General features: G+C 44.9%; 2 protein-coding genes across 2 annotated transcripts in view; one reads left to right on the forward strand and one right to left on the reverse strand.

Annotated features, from left to right (window-relative positions):
* Positions 1 to 9,581, reverse strand: part of CENPT (centromere protein T) — a 575,308-nt gene extending 565,727 nt beyond the window's left edge. Inside the window, exon 1 of the mRNA XM_063945279.1 lies at positions 9,331 to 9,581. Coding sequence (XP_063801349.1) covers positions 9,331 to 9,494 — 164 coding nt within the window. The 5' untranslated portion in view covers positions 9,495 to 9,581. The remainder of the gene's footprint in view (positions 1 to 9,330) is intronic.
* Positions 9,582 to 9,621: 40 nt separating this feature from the next.
* THAP11 (THAP domain containing 11) lies at positions 9,622 to 11,483 on the forward strand. Its single transcript, XM_063945280.1, has one exon. The coding sequence runs from the start codon at positions 9,625 to 9,627 to the stop codon at positions 10,528 to 10,530; it is 906 nt and encodes a 301-aa protein (XP_063801350.1). The 5' UTR covers positions 9,622 to 9,624; the 3' UTR covers positions 10,531 to 11,483.
* Positions 11,484 to 16,497: the final 5,014 nt, after the last annotated feature.

The raw sequence follows: 16,497 nt of genomic DNA on the forward strand, positions 1-16,497 counted from the left end.
CTGGATGTGCAGCACTCCCTTTACAAATGTCTGGACTTCTGGAAGAGAAGCCAATTCCTTCTGAAAGAAAATCGAGAGGGCCGAAATCTGTACCTTAACCGAGCCTAATTTCAGGCCCATATCCACTCCTGTCTGTAGGAAGCGGAGACGACGACCCAAATGAAAATCTTCCGTAGGTGCATTCTTGGTCTCACACCAAGACACATACTTTCGCCAGATACGGTGATAATGTTTTATCGTCACCTCCTTCCTAGCCTTTATTAACGTAGGGATGACCTCTTCCGGAATCCCCTTTTTTGCTAGGATTCGGCGTTCAACCGCCATGCCGTCAAACGTAACCGCGGTAAGTCTTGAAATACACAGGGCCCCTGCTGCAACAGTTCTTCCCTCAGAGGAAGAGGCCAGGGGTCTCCTGTGAGCATCTCTTGTAGTTCCGAGTACCAAGCCCTTCGAGGCCAGTCTGGGACAACGAGTATCGTCTGTACTCTTCTTCGTCTTATGATCCTCAACACTTTCGTGATGAGAGGAAGAGGAGGGAACACGTAGACCGATTCGAACACCCACGGTGTTACCAGTGCGTCTACTGCTACTGCCTGAGGGTCCAGAGACCTGGCGCAATACCTCCGAAGTTTTTTGTTGAGGCATGACGCCATCATGTCTATTTGAGGAGTTCCCCAAAGACGTGTTACGTCTGCAAAGACTTCTTGATGAAGTCCCCCACTCTCCTGGATGGAGATCGTGTCTGCTGAGGAAGTCTGCTTCCCAGTTGTCCACTCCCGGAATGAAGACAGCCGACAGAGCGCTTACATGATTTTCCGCCCAGCGAAGGATCCTTGTGGCTTCCGCCATCGCGACTCTGCTTCTTGTCCCGCCTTGGCGGTTCACATGAGCCACTGCTGTGACATTGTCTGATTGAATCAGAACCGGAAGGTGTCGAAGAAAACTCTCCGCTTGTCGAAGGCCGTTGTAAATGGCCCTGAGTTCCAACACATTGATGTGTAGACAGGACTCCTGGTCTGACCAAAGACCCTGAAAAGTCTTTCCCTGTGTGACCACTCCCCATCCTCGGAGGCTCGCGTCCGTGGTAACCAGGATCCAGTCCTGAATCCCGAACCGGCGACCCTCCAGCAGGTGAGCACTTTGCAACCACCACAGGAGAGACACTCCGGTTCCTGGGGACAGGGTTATTTTTCGATGTAAATGCAGATGGGACCCGGACCACTTGTCCAGAAGGTCCCATTGAAAAGTCCTTGCATGGAACCTTCCGAAGGGAATGGCCTCGTAGGCCGCCACCATTTTCCCCAGAACTCGAGTGCATTGGTCAACTGACACCCTTTTCGGTTTTAGCAGGTCTCTGACCATGTTCTGGATGTCTTGGGCTTTCTCTATTGGGAGGAAGACCTTCATTTGTTCCGTATCCAGTATCATACCTAGGAACGGTAGTCGAGTTGTCGGAATCAACTGTGACTTCGGTAGATTTAAAATCCAACCGTGTTGCTGGAGCACTCTCAAAGAGAGCGCCACACTGCTCAGCAATTTCTCTCTTGATCTCGCTTTTATCAGGAGATCGTCCAAGTATGGGATAATTGTGACTCCATGCTTGCGCAGGACCACCATCATTTCCGCCATTATCTTGGTGAAAATCCTCGGGGCCGTGGAAAGTCCAAACGGCAACGTCTGAAATTGGTAATGACAATCCTGTACAGCGAATCTCAGGTATTCCTGATGGGGGGCATATATGGGGACATGAAGGTACGCATCCTTTATGTACAGAGACACCATAAATTCCCCCTCCTCCGTGTTGGCTATTATTGCTCTGAGAGATTCCATTTTGAATTTGAATCTTTTTATGTACAAGTTTAGGGATTTCAGATTCAAAATCGGTCTGACCGTACCGTCCGGTTTCGGGACCACAAATAGGGTTGAATAGTAACCTCTTCCCTGCTGGTGCAGGGGTACCTTGATTATCACTTGCTGTATACACAGCGTTTGAATTGCAGCTAACACTACATTCCTTTCCGATGTGGAAGCCGGTAGGGCCGATTTGAAAAATCAGCGCGGGGGCACCTCCTCGAATTCCAATTTGTAACCCTGGGAAACTATTTCCAACACCCAGGGATTCAGGTCCGAACTGACCCAGGCCTGACTGAAAAGTCGAAGACGTGCCCCCACCGGTGCCGACTCCCTCAGGGGAGTCCCAGCGTCATGCTGTGGGTTTTGGAGCAGCCGGGGAGGACTACTGTTCCTGGGCACCTGCCGAAGCAGGTGCTCTCTTGCCTCTGCCCTCATCTCTGGCGAGGAAAGAGGATCCCGACCTCTTTTAGACTTGTGCGCCTGAAAGTACTGCACCTGATAGGGTGTTGCTTTCTTTTGCTGTTGGGGAATATATGGTAAAAAATTTGATTTACCTGCTGTAGCTGTGGAAACCAGGTCCGTCAGCCCATCCCCAAACAATACATCACCCTTATAGGGTAGTACTTCCATATGTTTCTTGGAATCCGCATCACCCGTCCATTGGCGAGTCCATAAGGATCTTCTCGCTGAGATAGACATGGCATTGGCCCTAGAAGCTAGCAATCCAATGTCCCTTTGAGCATCCCTCATAAATAAGACTGCGTCTTTTATATGGCTAGAGTTAGGAATATAGTATCCTTATCCATAGTATCAAATTGATCGGTCATCTCATCTGTCCAAGCTGCAATTGCGCTACACACCCATGCCGACGCAATCGTCAGTCTTAACACAGCACCCGTATGCGAATAAATACCCTTTAAAGTAGTTTCTTGCCTGCGATCTGCAGGGTCCTTAAGGGCCGCTGTGTCAGGAGACGGTAGCGCCACTTTCTTGGACAAGCTCCAATGCAATAATTCGTGGGCAAATGACTTAGCCTGCGCTGTGCGGATGAAGTCTTAATCACGGCAATCTTCCCAAACTTCAACTCACGTCACAAACAGTTCCACCGGAGATGAATGGAACCGTGGCCAAACAGTTCCAAACAGCGCATGAGTGGTTGTTTTGGACCCACACTAGTCCAATCGATAAACTGCTCTGGTCACCAAGTCTCAAACTCCGCGTTCCCTTAACACCTGGAGGCTCCCGACGCGTTTCCACCCCTGTCTGGGGTCTTTTTCAAGGTATCCTGGTGAATCTCGTCAGGGCATTGTCCACAGTGGGGGGCGATTCCCAAATCTCCCTGTCCTGCTTAGGGAAAGGGTATGCCATAAAAACTCTTTTGGGGATCTGCGGTCTCTTATCCGGAGTCTCCCAAGCTTTTCCAAAGAACTCATTTAATTCATGAGATATGGGAAAATTTATAATCTGTTTCTTTTCCTTACACATGTGTACCCTTGTGTCGGGGACCGAGGGTTCCTCCACAATATGCAACACATCCCTTATTGCCACAATCATACACTGAATGGTTTTAGTCACCCTAGGGTACAATTTTACTTCGTCATAGTCGATCGACACTGGAATCAGAATCCGTGTCGGTAGTAGTAGTCTTGTGTTAAGGGACGCTTTTGAGACCCCGACGGGCCCTGCGAGTCGGTCCAATCTGAGGATTGACCGCCTGATCTCCCCCCTAAACCAGCCTTATCAAGCCTTTTATGTAAAGATGCCACACTTGCATGCAACGTATGCCACATGTCCATCCAATCTGGAGTCGGCACAACCGACGGGGACACACCACTCATTTGTTCCACCTCCTCCTTGGAGAAGCCTTCCGCCTCAGACATGTCGACACACACGTACCGACACCCCACACACACAGGGAGTTACCTATAAGGGGACAAAACCCCAACCAGGCCCTTATGGGGGGGGAAGAGAGAGAGAGAGAGAGAGAGAGAGAGAGAGAGAGAGAGAGAGAGAGAGAGAGAGAGAGAGAGAGAGAGAGAGAGAGAGAGAGAGAGAGAGAGAGAGAGAGAGAAAATGCCAGCACACACCCAGCGCTTAAAAACACTGGAATATATGACCAGATAGCGCTGATATATGTATATAATTGTAATCTCCACTCACTGCGTCACCAAAGTGCCCCCCCTCCTCTTTTTTCCAGCCTGTGAAGCTCAGCAGGGGAGAGAACAGGGAGCCAGCGTTTCCTCATGCAGTCTCTGTGGAGAAAATGGCGCTGGTTAGTGCTGAGGATCAAGCCCCGCCCACCCGACGGTGGGCTTCGGTCCCATCAACTTTCTATAGAAAAATGGCGGGGGTTACCGGATTTACTGTGCCACAGCCTAATCCATGCTTATCAATGCCAAATATGAGGAATATTGCTGCCCAGAGCGCCCCCCCCCCTGCGCCCTGCACCCTTCAGTGCCTGCTTGTGTGTGTGACTGGGAGCAATGGCGCGCAGCTTACCTTATGAAGATCTGATGTCTTCTGCCGCCTGATATCTTCTTTGCCTTCTCATACTCACCCGGCTTCTATCTTCGGCATCTGTGAGGACGACGGCGGCGCAGCTCCGGGACGAACCCCAGGTGAGACCTGTGTTCCGACTCCCTCTGGAGCGAATGGTGTCCAGTAGCCTTAGAAGCAGTGCCCAACTTAACAAGCCAGCTCTGCTTCTCTCTCCTCGGTCCCACGATGCAGGGAGCCTGTTGCCAACAGGACTCCCTGAAAATAAAAAATCTAACAAAATTCTTTTTCCACAGAAAACTCTGGAGAGCTCTCTGCAGTGCACCCATTCTCCTCTGGGCACAAGATCTAACTGAGGTCTGGAGGAGGGGCATAGAGGGAGGAGCCAGTGCACACCCATAGTCAAAGTTCTTTTTAGGTGCCCTATCTCCTGCGGAGCTCATCTATACCCCATGGTCCTTACGGAGTCCCCAGCATCCTCTAGGACGTAAGAGAAATAATAGTGCAGTATTGCCACTATCATAAGTGAATGTGCATATAGAGCATAACGATGTGGTTAGAGCTTAGACTCGTGTATTGATTGATAGAAACACACCCTGTGTCAGGGATTTAAGCAGGATAGAGTGCCCTCAGCCTCAGGAGACACTATATATATAAGATTTAGCTGGATGTCACATGGCCTGGGAGGCTCAGTCCCTTAATATATGTATATGTCTTTGTTTTTTATTTTAGACACACCATTAATTATTTGATGAATGATGTCTACCTAAATGTGTTACTGGTCTTGAGAAAGGTTCGTTAAACGGACCGAAACGTCGACAAACAAGGCTTTTTGACCACTTCAATAAAAGTCTTTTTATGAACGGACCATATTCATTTCAGCGAGAGTGCACCTTCCACCTAGTGGAAACACTGTTATAGATATAGATATATCTATATCTATATCTAATACCCTCAGGGCTTGGGCTTCTCGCATGTAATAGGAGAAGAGTCCCGCAAAGAACCTATCTCCAAGGAGGTTAACAGGATACCGTAAAAGTAAACTCCCAGTATTTGGGAAAGATGCCCATAGTGTAGTATGTTTCTTTTTTTTTAAAGTTTTAATATAAACAGACAATATGTACAAAATGGACCCGTACAATAGATACAAATGTAAAAAGCTTATCTGAAATCCTTCAGGAGTAGTGTGGCATAGACACATACTAAACTATGTGCATCTTTCCCAAATACTGGGCATTTACTTTTAAGGTATCCTGTTAACTGCCTTGGAGATAGAAGAGTCCTGCAAAGAACCTATTACATGCGAGAAGCCCAAGCCCTGAGAGTATATACACTGCTCAAAAAAATAAAGGGAACACTAAAATAACACATCCTAGATCTGAATGAATGAAATATTCTTATTAAATACTTTGTTCTTTACATAGTTGAATGTGCTGACAACAAAATCACACAGAAATTATCAATGGAAATCAAATTTATTAACCCATGGAGGTCTGGATTTGGAGTCAACCCTTTAAAATTAAAGTGGAAAAACACACTACAGGCTGATCCAACTTTGATGTAATGTCCTTAAAACAAGTCAAAATGAGGCTCAGTAGTGTGTGTGGCCTCCACGTGCTTGTATGACCTCCCTACAACCCACACAAGTGGCTCAGGTAGTGCAGCTCATCCAGGATGGCACATCAATGTGAGCTGTGGCAAGAAGGTTTGCTGTGTCTGTCAGCGTAGTGTCCAGAGCATGGAGGCGCTACCAGGAGACAGGCCAGTACATCAGGAGACGTGGAGGAGGCCGTAGGAGGGCAACAACCCAGCAGCAGGACCGCTACCTCCGTCTTTGTGCAAGGAGGAACAGGAGGAGCACTGCCAGAGCCCTGCAAAATGACCTCCAGCAAGCCACAAATGTGCATGTGTCTACTCAAACAATCAGAAACAGACTCCATGAGGGTGGTATGAGGGCCCGACGTCCCAGACCTGAATCCAATTGAGCACATCTGGGACAGCATGTCTCGCTCCATCCACCAACGCTACGTGCACCACAGATGGTCCAGGAGTTGGCGGATGCTTTAGTCCAGGTCTGGGAGGAGATTCCTTAGGAGACCATCCGCCACCTCATCAGTAGCATGCCCAGGCATTGTAGGGAGATCATTCAGGCACGTGGAGGCTACACACACTACAGAGCCTCATTTTGACTTGTTTTAAGGACATTACATCAAAGTTGGCTAAGCCTGTAGTGTGTTTTTCCACTTTAATTTTGAGGGTGAATCCAAATCCAGACCTCCATTGGTTAATAAATTTGATTTCCATTGATAATTTCTGTGTGATTTTGTTGTCAGCACATTCAACTATGTAAAGAACAAAGTATTTAATAAGAATATTCCATTCATTCAGATCTAGGATGTGTTATTTTAGTATCCCCTTTATTATTTTGAGCAGTGTGTGTGTGTGTATAATATATATATATATATATATATATATATATATATATATATATATATATATATATATATATATATATATATATATATATATATATATATATATATACACACACACACACACACACACTTTTGTGACTGGCACTCGAAAAACCTCCAAGGGTTAACTGGCTCTGGTGCCCTCCAATGAGGTTTGCACCTCCATGTATATAGCAGATATAAAAGGCGGCACTCAGAGACTTGACTTGTGCAAAACAAACTTTTAATGCAAAAACTGCAGGTTACAGCATCAACGTTTCGGGGTGCATAGCCCCTTCATCAGGATAACCCCCAAAGTGAACAGTTACCAACATATATAGGGTGCACTCACCTTTTATAGAGTTTTGATGTGCTCTATATGGATTATTGTTTTTAAATGTTATTGTTTTATGTTATTGTATACTGTGCAACTATTTGTTTTTGATTAGGGGGTAAATTATATGTTAGCACGGGGGATGTTAAATATTTATTTATTTAATTATTTATTTATTAACAGTTTCTTTCTAAATATGTGATATGTTGGAGTTTTTCCTGCTTAGGAGCGGGCTGCAACAGGGACAACAGGTGTCGCTTTTGGAGATGAGCACTAATAGTAGTAACTATGGAGGTGGTTGTTTATATATGGATAAATGAGATACTGGTTGGGATAATGTCACGAATGTAGAGATTAGTTTTACAGTTGTGTGCAGTATTAACACACGAGGTGTGGTGTATTTTTTAACATATATTTTTTATGTGTGCAGTGTTTTTAGGGTCACAATTTTTACAGCAACGTAGCATTTTGAGATTTTTTTCGATTTTAATTGACTGTTTTATAACAACACTGGTGTGGAGAGATATAAGCACATTTATACTTTATTTTATTTATCCAGCGAGTAATGTGTAAATATGTACTAGGCACTTTTGTGAGTAATCAAAATTTTGAAATGAGTAAAACTTTATTGGCTCTCATTCAAGCACACTGATGTGATACCAGGCAGTCCAGCTCCATGACAGGTTTTGTCTGTTGCACAGGGTTACCGTGGCAACACAGCCGGGACCCGTGATATGTATATGGAACATAAATGAATTGTGTGAATGTACACACACTTTGTTTAATGTACAAAATTATTCAAAATATTGGCTAAAATTACCTTCAGGCTGTGTGTATAAGGTAAACCAAAAATACAGAATACTTACCTGCGCATAAAAAGCTGCTCAGTCTGAATTAATTATACTGTAAAAAAAAAGGTGAAGTAGACCGAGCGCTGTGGATGTGATAGTACAATTTGATTAAATTACAATAAAATCAAATGAAATAACGAGTTACCTATGTTTAAGCTCTTTTCAGGATAATTTGTGTTTTACAGCATGCAACTGGTCCTGATGTAATGTTGCTTTGTCTATCCCTATCTTACCCTATTCGTGACTGGCGTCCTCCTCAGTCACTGCAGGACGGACACTAATAGAGGCAATGACTAAGGAGGACGCCAGTCACGAATAGGGTAAGATAGGGATAGACAAAGCAACATTACATCAGGACCAGTTGCATGCTGTAAAACACAAATTATTCTGAAAAGAGCTTAAACATAGGTAACTCGTTATTTCATTTGATTTTATTGTAATTTAATCAAATTGTACTATCACACCCACAGCGCTCGGTCTACTTCCCCTTTTTTATTGTGTGGATAAGCTGTATAATACCACTTTCATACAGTCTGAGGCGGGTCGCTCCCGGGAGCCTGACACGGGAGCTCCCAGTGTTTGCGAACCGCCTCAATAACCCAAAATACTTCTGGTCCCAAGCATTTTGGATAAGGGATAATATATATATATATATATATATATATATATATATATATATATATCCCCCAACATGACCCTCTCCAGGACTTCTGCTCTGCTCCTGGACTTCCCTCTTAATTTATGATTGCCATCACCTGTGCTGAAAAACACCCTTCTTATCCATTAACCTGTTCACACAGGTGCTGGCAATCACAAATTGAGAAAAAAGTCCAGAAGCAGAGCACTGTGTCCCTCCTGGAGAGGGTCATGTTGGGAGGTGTGTGTATATATATATATATATATATATATATATATATATATATATATATATATATATATATATATTGCATCTCATTACAATCGAACAGCATGTGCATAAGAACATCTGGCAGGAGTGGTAAGTAACCATAGCGACATCCTAAAATGGTCCTATTCATATGCAGACAAATAACAAAAATAAATAACAAAAAGCTCAGCTTTAGTGCAATTACTAAATGCACGGCTACGGTGGTGGTGTTGTTAACAGAGGCCAAGGGTGCAGCTGGGCATCTCTGATCTTACCACTATCTGGTTCTTCATACATTTTGAAAAAGCGATAATGACAGAAAGAAAAAAAAAGGTTTAGCACTGTGAGCTATGTTTGCCCCAAAAGCACAACTGCAATAAATAAGGTGACACGTTGACTGCTCAACTGCCATATAACTTCCCCCCCCCCCAAGTACTGTATGCACATCCCCCTCACCTATCACAGCTCAGTGCCAGCAGCAGCAGTACAGTTCTCAGGAGTCTTTTCCAACTTATTAGCAGGGAAAACTGAAGACAGAATACGCGCCCTAGCACGGTGATGGCGTCACCGGAAGCTCGACTCTGCCCTAATGGGACATGTAGTTTTCTGCGTTTAGGCATCCCCTTGTAGCGTGCCGGAAGTGTCGGGCGTTATGGGATATGTAGTTTCCGCTGCCCGCTCTCCGCGTCTGGCTGCTCTGGCATCTCTCATGCCTGCCAGCTACCGCTAGTTGTTGCAGCAGCTGCAGGGATGCCCGGCTTCACCTGCTGTGTTCCGGGCTGCTACAGCAACTCCCACCGGGACAAGGGGCTGCACTTCTACACCTTCCCCAAAGACCCGGAGCTCCGGCACCTGTGGCTGAAGAACGTTTCCCGGGCTGGGGTGACCGGCTGCTTCAACACTTTCCAGCCCACCAACGGACACCGAGTGTGTAGCCTGCATTTCCACGGTGGGCGCAAGTCCTACAGCATCAAGGTGCCCACTATCTTCCCCCTCCGCGGGGTGAACGAGAGGAAGACCCGCAGGGGCAATGCCGGGGATAGAAGCAAGAAGAGGCATCACCAGCAGCCCAGCTACACCCCCACCTCAACTACAGTGCTGGTGACCACCCTGCCAGGGCAGGAGCAGGAAGTGCTAGAGCTGACAGGGGGTGCAGAGATGATGTTGCTGGGCACAGCGTCTGGCATGGGGGACATGGCTGCCGTAGAAGCCTCTGCCGCCGCCATAGGGAGGTCCATGGGGGCAGTACCAGGAGAACAGAACACAGCGGAGCCCAACCCTGTCAATCTCACAGTCAAACTGGATTCTGCGGGAGGTCCTGGGCTGAGCACCCACTTCTCTGCCGGGTCATCCCACCAGCAGCTACAAGTGGTGGTGGTGGGAGAGGAGACCTACTCCATGCCAGAGTACTACCCCTCCTCCCAGTTTGCAGACCACTCCTACTCAATGTCCTCCGGTACCACCACAGAGGAGTTGCTGAGGAAGCTCAATGAGCAGAGGGACATTATAGCTCTGATGGAGGTGAAGATGAAGGAGATGAAGTCCAGCATTAGACACTTACGGATTACAGAGGTGAAACTTAGGGAGGAAATCCGCCAGAAAGACAAAGTTCTGTCCATGAATGCCGCAAAGAAAAAATTAGAAGGGAACTCGTAGGGTAGCCGTGTTGTGTTTCCATCACTTGTCCTTAAAAGGGTCACTAAACCTAAAACATAAGTGTGTTCATATGAAAATAGATGAAACAACTTACCACATTAAATACCTGTTTTAAAATGTACTAAACTTAAGAGAAACATGCGTTGTTATTATTATGAAATTGAATGTAATCTTATTGACTGGACGGCATTTTATATAATTAGCTTTAAACTATTCTGTAGTTTGCGCAGGAAATATCTGCATAAAATCCCTTCATGGTACATACATTAACACCAACATCTTTAGTTGTTACATTTTGTTTTCTTCTTACTTCTGCATGTGTTTATGTGATGTATACTGTTTCATATAATGCTACTCTTATTTTAGGTTTAGTTTTCCTTTAAAATGGTCCCTTTGAACTTGTTATAAGCTGTTGGGTTTCAGCTTTATAGGACTATGGCAAACTATTTTGGAAAAGACAAAATCCATTTAGATGTCCATGGAGGCATCTTGTTATGCACTTACAGCTTTCATGTACAGAAAATATACATGTTTCAACACTTTTTTTTTATTTTTTACATTTTCCTATTGGGTGTTTTTCTTTTTCCCCCTAATTCACCTTTTTGCTCATAGATTTGTTTCTGTAAGAGCCTTCTGCCTAGATTTAGAGATGAAGACTTGCCAAGAGCCAGGACATCCAAAAAGTTTATTGCTGAGATCGCTGAAAGCCTTTCAAAATAAAAGATCATACAGGTTCATGGATGTTAATGTTCAAATTTGTAATGTTACATTTATTTGTCATCATTTGAAACTTGGAAATAATTGGTGAACAGGTACAGGATACAGCATCATGATGTAAAAACATGTTTATTACATTGGAAAGACAATTCTGATAATCCACAATCAATGTTTGACGGAAATTTGTTCTTTTATTTTTTAATAAAAATGTTTCTTTGAAATGTATTTCATATATATATCCTGTTTTTGTACAGAACTTATTTTGTTTTTCTTGTTTATATTTCATTACTATATACAGGATCGTTAAGAAGATTTCCATGTGGAACATAGCCACAACCCCTAAAACCATTCTGGATATGCCTTATTTTAGGTTTATCCATACCAGACTCTTTCCTGTATTGTTTTTATCAACCCATGATTTCCTTTTATCCGTGTTAGTGTCCACTACTACTGTTGTTCCCTGTCTTTGTATATTGTGACCTGTTCACGTCCTACAAGTTGGTGACTGCAGACAATGTTGCTCACAGCACCTTGCCTTTACAGTGGAGTGGTCATTGGGCCTAATTCAGACCTTTTCGCTCGCTAGTGTTTTTTTGTTTTCCTGCGTTCGCATAGTCGCCACCCATAGGGGAGTGTATTTTTGCTTTGCAAGTGTGTGAACGCATGTGTAGCAGAGCTGCACAAACAGATTTTGTGCAGTCTCTGAGCAGCCCAGGACTTACTCAGCCGCTGCGAACACTTCAGCCTGTCCGGGACCGGAATTGACGTCAGGAACCCTCCCTGAAAACGCTTGGACACGCCTGCGTTTTTCCAAACACTCCCAGAAAACAGTCAGTTGACACCCACAAACGCCTTCTTCCTGTCAATCTGCTTGCGAACGCCCGTGCGAACGGATCCTTCGCACAAACCCATCGCTGAACGGTGATCCACTTTTTACCTGCGTGACGCACCTGCGCATTGCGGTACATGCACAGTGTAGACCTGATCGCCCGCTGTACGAAAACGCAGCCTCGCGATCAGGTCTGAATTAGGCCCATTGTTCCCAAAATTCCACTACCAGTTTTGCATACTATAAACCTTATAGGCCCTACACACTGGCCGATTTTTTGAAAGATATGAACGATCTCGTTCATAAATGAACGAGAACTCGTTCATATCTTTCAGTGTGGAGACTTAAGCGATGAACGATGCGCGTCCCCGCGCTCGTTCATCGCTGGTCTCCCGTCGGCTGTGCATGCAGGCCAATATGGACGATCTCGTACATATTTGCCTGCACTTCAATGCAGCCGCGTGACGGGGGGAGTGAAGAAACTTCACTCCCCCCGTCACTGCCCCCCCGCCGCCGGGTCGCTCGTCGGCCGTATCCGCCGTCGGGCAGCTCGGCGGCGGGTCGGCCAGTGAGTAGGGCCCCTTAGACCTCACCCTTCTGTTGACCGAACAATCAACCTAGTGTGAGGCAGAATCGCACACTTGAATTCTCTTTTGTGGCATGACACATTTGTCTTTCCATCTCTAGCTAACCAATTGGGGCCCTTTACTATTCAGAGACTAGTAATAGGTAAAACGATATCCCTGTAGTTATTGTGCTCTTTAATGCTTTTGTGCAGCTCCCATAAACTGTGACACCCACCCATTATAATTATTCACATTCCCCATTACATATGCTTGTATTGTATCTCCAATCTACTGACTATACACTGTACAAGCAGTAAACCAGAGATGTCATATCGATGCATGTTGGCATGTCCCATAGCATCATTGCCAGCAACAGTTATTGGCCATCATAGAATGGTCACCAAAATTGTTCCTTGTATACTATGAGCTGTTCACCTAACAAACTTGTGTTGACAACATCAGTATTATTATGTCACTCCTCCCTTTGCCAGTGTATCTTCTTTTCTTGGCAACTAACAATGCTACACCAGAGCCTTTACGCATTGAAAGCACCAGTGTGACCTCTAAATAGAGACCCGGGTGCAGTTTCAGCCAACAAGTAATAAGGGTAATTCCAAGTTGATCGCAGCAGGAAAGTTTTTAGCAGTTGGGCAAAACCATGTGCACTGCAGGGGAGGCAGATATAACGTGTAGAGAGAGTTAGATTTGGGTGGGGTGTGTTCAAACTGAAATCTAAATTGCAGTGTAAAAACAAGCAGCCAGTATTTACCCTGCACAGAAACGAAATAACCCACCCAAATCTAACTCTCTCTGCAAATGTTATATCTACCCCCCCTGCAGTGCACATGGTTTTGCCCAATTGCTAACAAACTTGCTGCTGCGATCAACTCCGAATTACCCCCAATGTTGCTCTAAGCGACTGATCACATCTATGGGGGTAATTCCAAGTTGATCGCAGCAGGAAATTTTTTAGCAGTTGGGCAAAACCATGTGCACTGCAGGGGGAGGCAGATATAACATTTGCAGAGAGAGTTAGATTTGGGTGGGTTATTTTGTTTCTGTGCAGGGTAATTACTGGCTGCTTTATTATTACACTGCAATTTAGATTGCAGATTGAACTCACCACACCCAAATCTATCTCTCTCTGCACATGTTATATCTGCTTCCCCTGCAGTGCACATGGTTTTGCCCAACTGCTAAAAAATTTCCTGCTGTGATCAACTTGGAATTACCCCCTATGTGTTGTGATGTTCTGCTGTAATCACTGTGTACCATAGAGTTATTTTCTAAGCCTTTGCACTGAAGACACAATTGAAAAGTGGTCGCTACAGAATTTAAATAAAATAATTATATAATAAATTAATAAACGGCAGCTCACACAGCGAGGATCTGGATATCCTCAAATTATATGACACAAGGTCCAAAGAATTTGTATATCAAGTGTGATCGCACTAATACAATTGTGAACATCTAATTTAATCAAAGGCTGCTGGTTTAATAAAAATACCTTTATTTGTCTCCTAAAAACAATGATATAAACTTTTATCAAAACATCTCAATAAGATAACAATCAAGACTGAGAGGAAATGAATACAATATAAAATATAAGCTCTAGCCAATTGGACTTTTATATTAGTAAATGGCATGCATACCAGTATATTAGTTTGTTAGAAAAAACACAGCACAATTCTTTTCATACAGTCCTGCTGGTTAGTATAGCTGTTATTTCCCTCCAGGGGACTTATCAGTATCAACGTTGGAAAGCTGTTAAATAACCATGACTTGTATTATGAAAAAGAGTCACAGTCCCGTACTGTTTACTACTAGGATATTTGTTCACTTTGGCAGTTTTGTTCAGGCAATGATGCTAGCAGCAGTTTGATAATTTCATAATGTGATGCTGGTAATTACTTGTTTCCCGGCATGACACTCCTATGGGCGATGCTTACCCCTCCACACTGCGGCGGTTCTGGTGTCTTGTGCCTGGCTTGGGGTACCGGCTTAGTGCGGCTGTCTCCGGCCGAGCATGAGACGCTGTAGCGTGTGGTGTAGCAGGGAGCGCTTGGTCGCGGACCGCGACTTCCGGGTTTTTCGGAGCTTCCAGCTTCCGGTGCGTTCCACCTGACGTTTTCGATCATCTGACGCGTTTCTCCGCCTTTAGTGGGTGGCGGTTTCCTCAGAGGTTTAGATTTCCAATTGTGCAGTCTCTATTTATCCCCCTCAGGGACTCCTCATTGGTCAGAGATTTATATTAGAACATTATTGATAACATCAGATGTTATCAATAATGTTCTAATAGAAATCTCTGACCAATGAGGAGTCCCTGAGGGGGATAAATAGAGACTGCACAATTGGAAATCTAAACCTCTGAGGAATCCGCCACCCACTAAAGGCGGAGAAACGTGTCAGGTGATTGAAAACGTCAGGTGGAACGCGCCGGGAGCTCCGAAAAACCCGGAAGTCGCGGTCCGCGACCAAGCGCTCCCTGCTACACCACACGCTTCAGTGTCTCATGCTCAGCCGGAGACAGCCGCACTAAGCCGGTACCCCAAGCCAGGCACAAGACACCAGAACCGCCTCAGTGTGGAGGGGTAAGCATTGCCCATAGGAGTGTCATGCCGGGGAACAAGTAATTACCAGCATCACATTATGAAATTATCTAACTGCTGCTAGCATCATTGCCTGAACAAAACTGCCAAAGTGAACAAATATCCTAGCAGTAAACAGTACGGGACTGTGATTTTTTTTTTCATAATACAAGTCATGGTTATTTAACAGCTTTCCAACGTTGATACTGATAAGTCCCCTGGAGGGAAATAACAGCTATACTAACCAGCAGGACTGTATGAAAAGAATTGTGCTGTGTTTTTTCTCACAAACAAATATACCGGTATGCATGCCATTTACTAATATAAAGGTCCAATTGGCTAGAGCTTATATTTTATATTGTATTCATTTCCTTTCAGTCTTGATTGTTATCTTATTGAGATGTTTTGATAAATGTTTATATCATTGTTTTTAGGAGACAAATAAAGGTATTTTTATTAAACCAGCAGCCTTTGATTAAATTAGATGTTCACAATTGTATTAGTGCGCTCACACTTGATATACAAATTCTTTGCACTGAAGAGCAAGCTAAGCAGAATGGGGTGCAAGACCAAAGGTGACTTGAGAATGGAAATTTGTGCATCACTGATTAAAGGGTTTTATGCTTTATACCGCTTTCAGATCGCAAAATGCCGGATCGCACCCGGTAAGAGAAACGTGTCCTTACCGGGTGGGTTTCGGCATTTGCTCTGCTGTGGTGGCTTTCCAACCCGGCAATATACCGGGTCGGTTGCCATAGCAGCGGGGGGCGCAGTGGGGGGTGGAGGCGGCGCTGGGAGATAAGCTCATCTCCTGCGCCGCCTCTCCCTATGCTATGAATGGGAGCCGTGTTGCATCGAAACTGCTCCCATTCACACTGCGCCTGACCCGGTATTAAACCCTGTAATAACCCTTCTTTTTTACCGGGTTGAATTACCGGGTCAGGCGACCCGCTAATTCGGCCAAAGTGCTTTCACATCGCACACTGACCCTTTTCGACACGGCAATATGCCGTGTCGATACCGGGTTATTTGTTCAATGTGAAAGGGGTATTAGTTGACAAGCCACTTAAAAATTATTCTTTTTTTCAGTTAAAATAGGATTTTGGTTACCTACCGGTAAATACGTTTCTCGTAGTCCGTAGAGGATGTTGGGATCCACATTAGTACCATGGGGTATAGACAGGTCCACCAGGAGCCATTGGCACTTTAAGAGTTTGAGAGTGTGGGCTGGCTCCTCCCTCTATGCCCCTCTTACCAGACTCAGTCT

The sequence above is a fragment of the Pseudophryne corroboree genome, chromosome 11, assembly GCF_028390025.1.
Source record: "Pseudophryne corroboree isolate aPseCor3 chromosome 11, aPseCor3.hap2, whole genome shotgun sequence".
In the NCBI taxonomy this organism is placed as follows: Eukaryota; Metazoa; Chordata; class Amphibia; order Anura; family Myobatrachidae; genus Pseudophryne; species Pseudophryne corroboree.

Coding starts and splice junctions, on each gene's coding strand:
- THAP11 (XM_063945280.1), top strand. CDS start 9,625: ATGCCCGGCTTCACCTGCTGTGTTCCGGGCTGCTACAGCAACTCCCAC.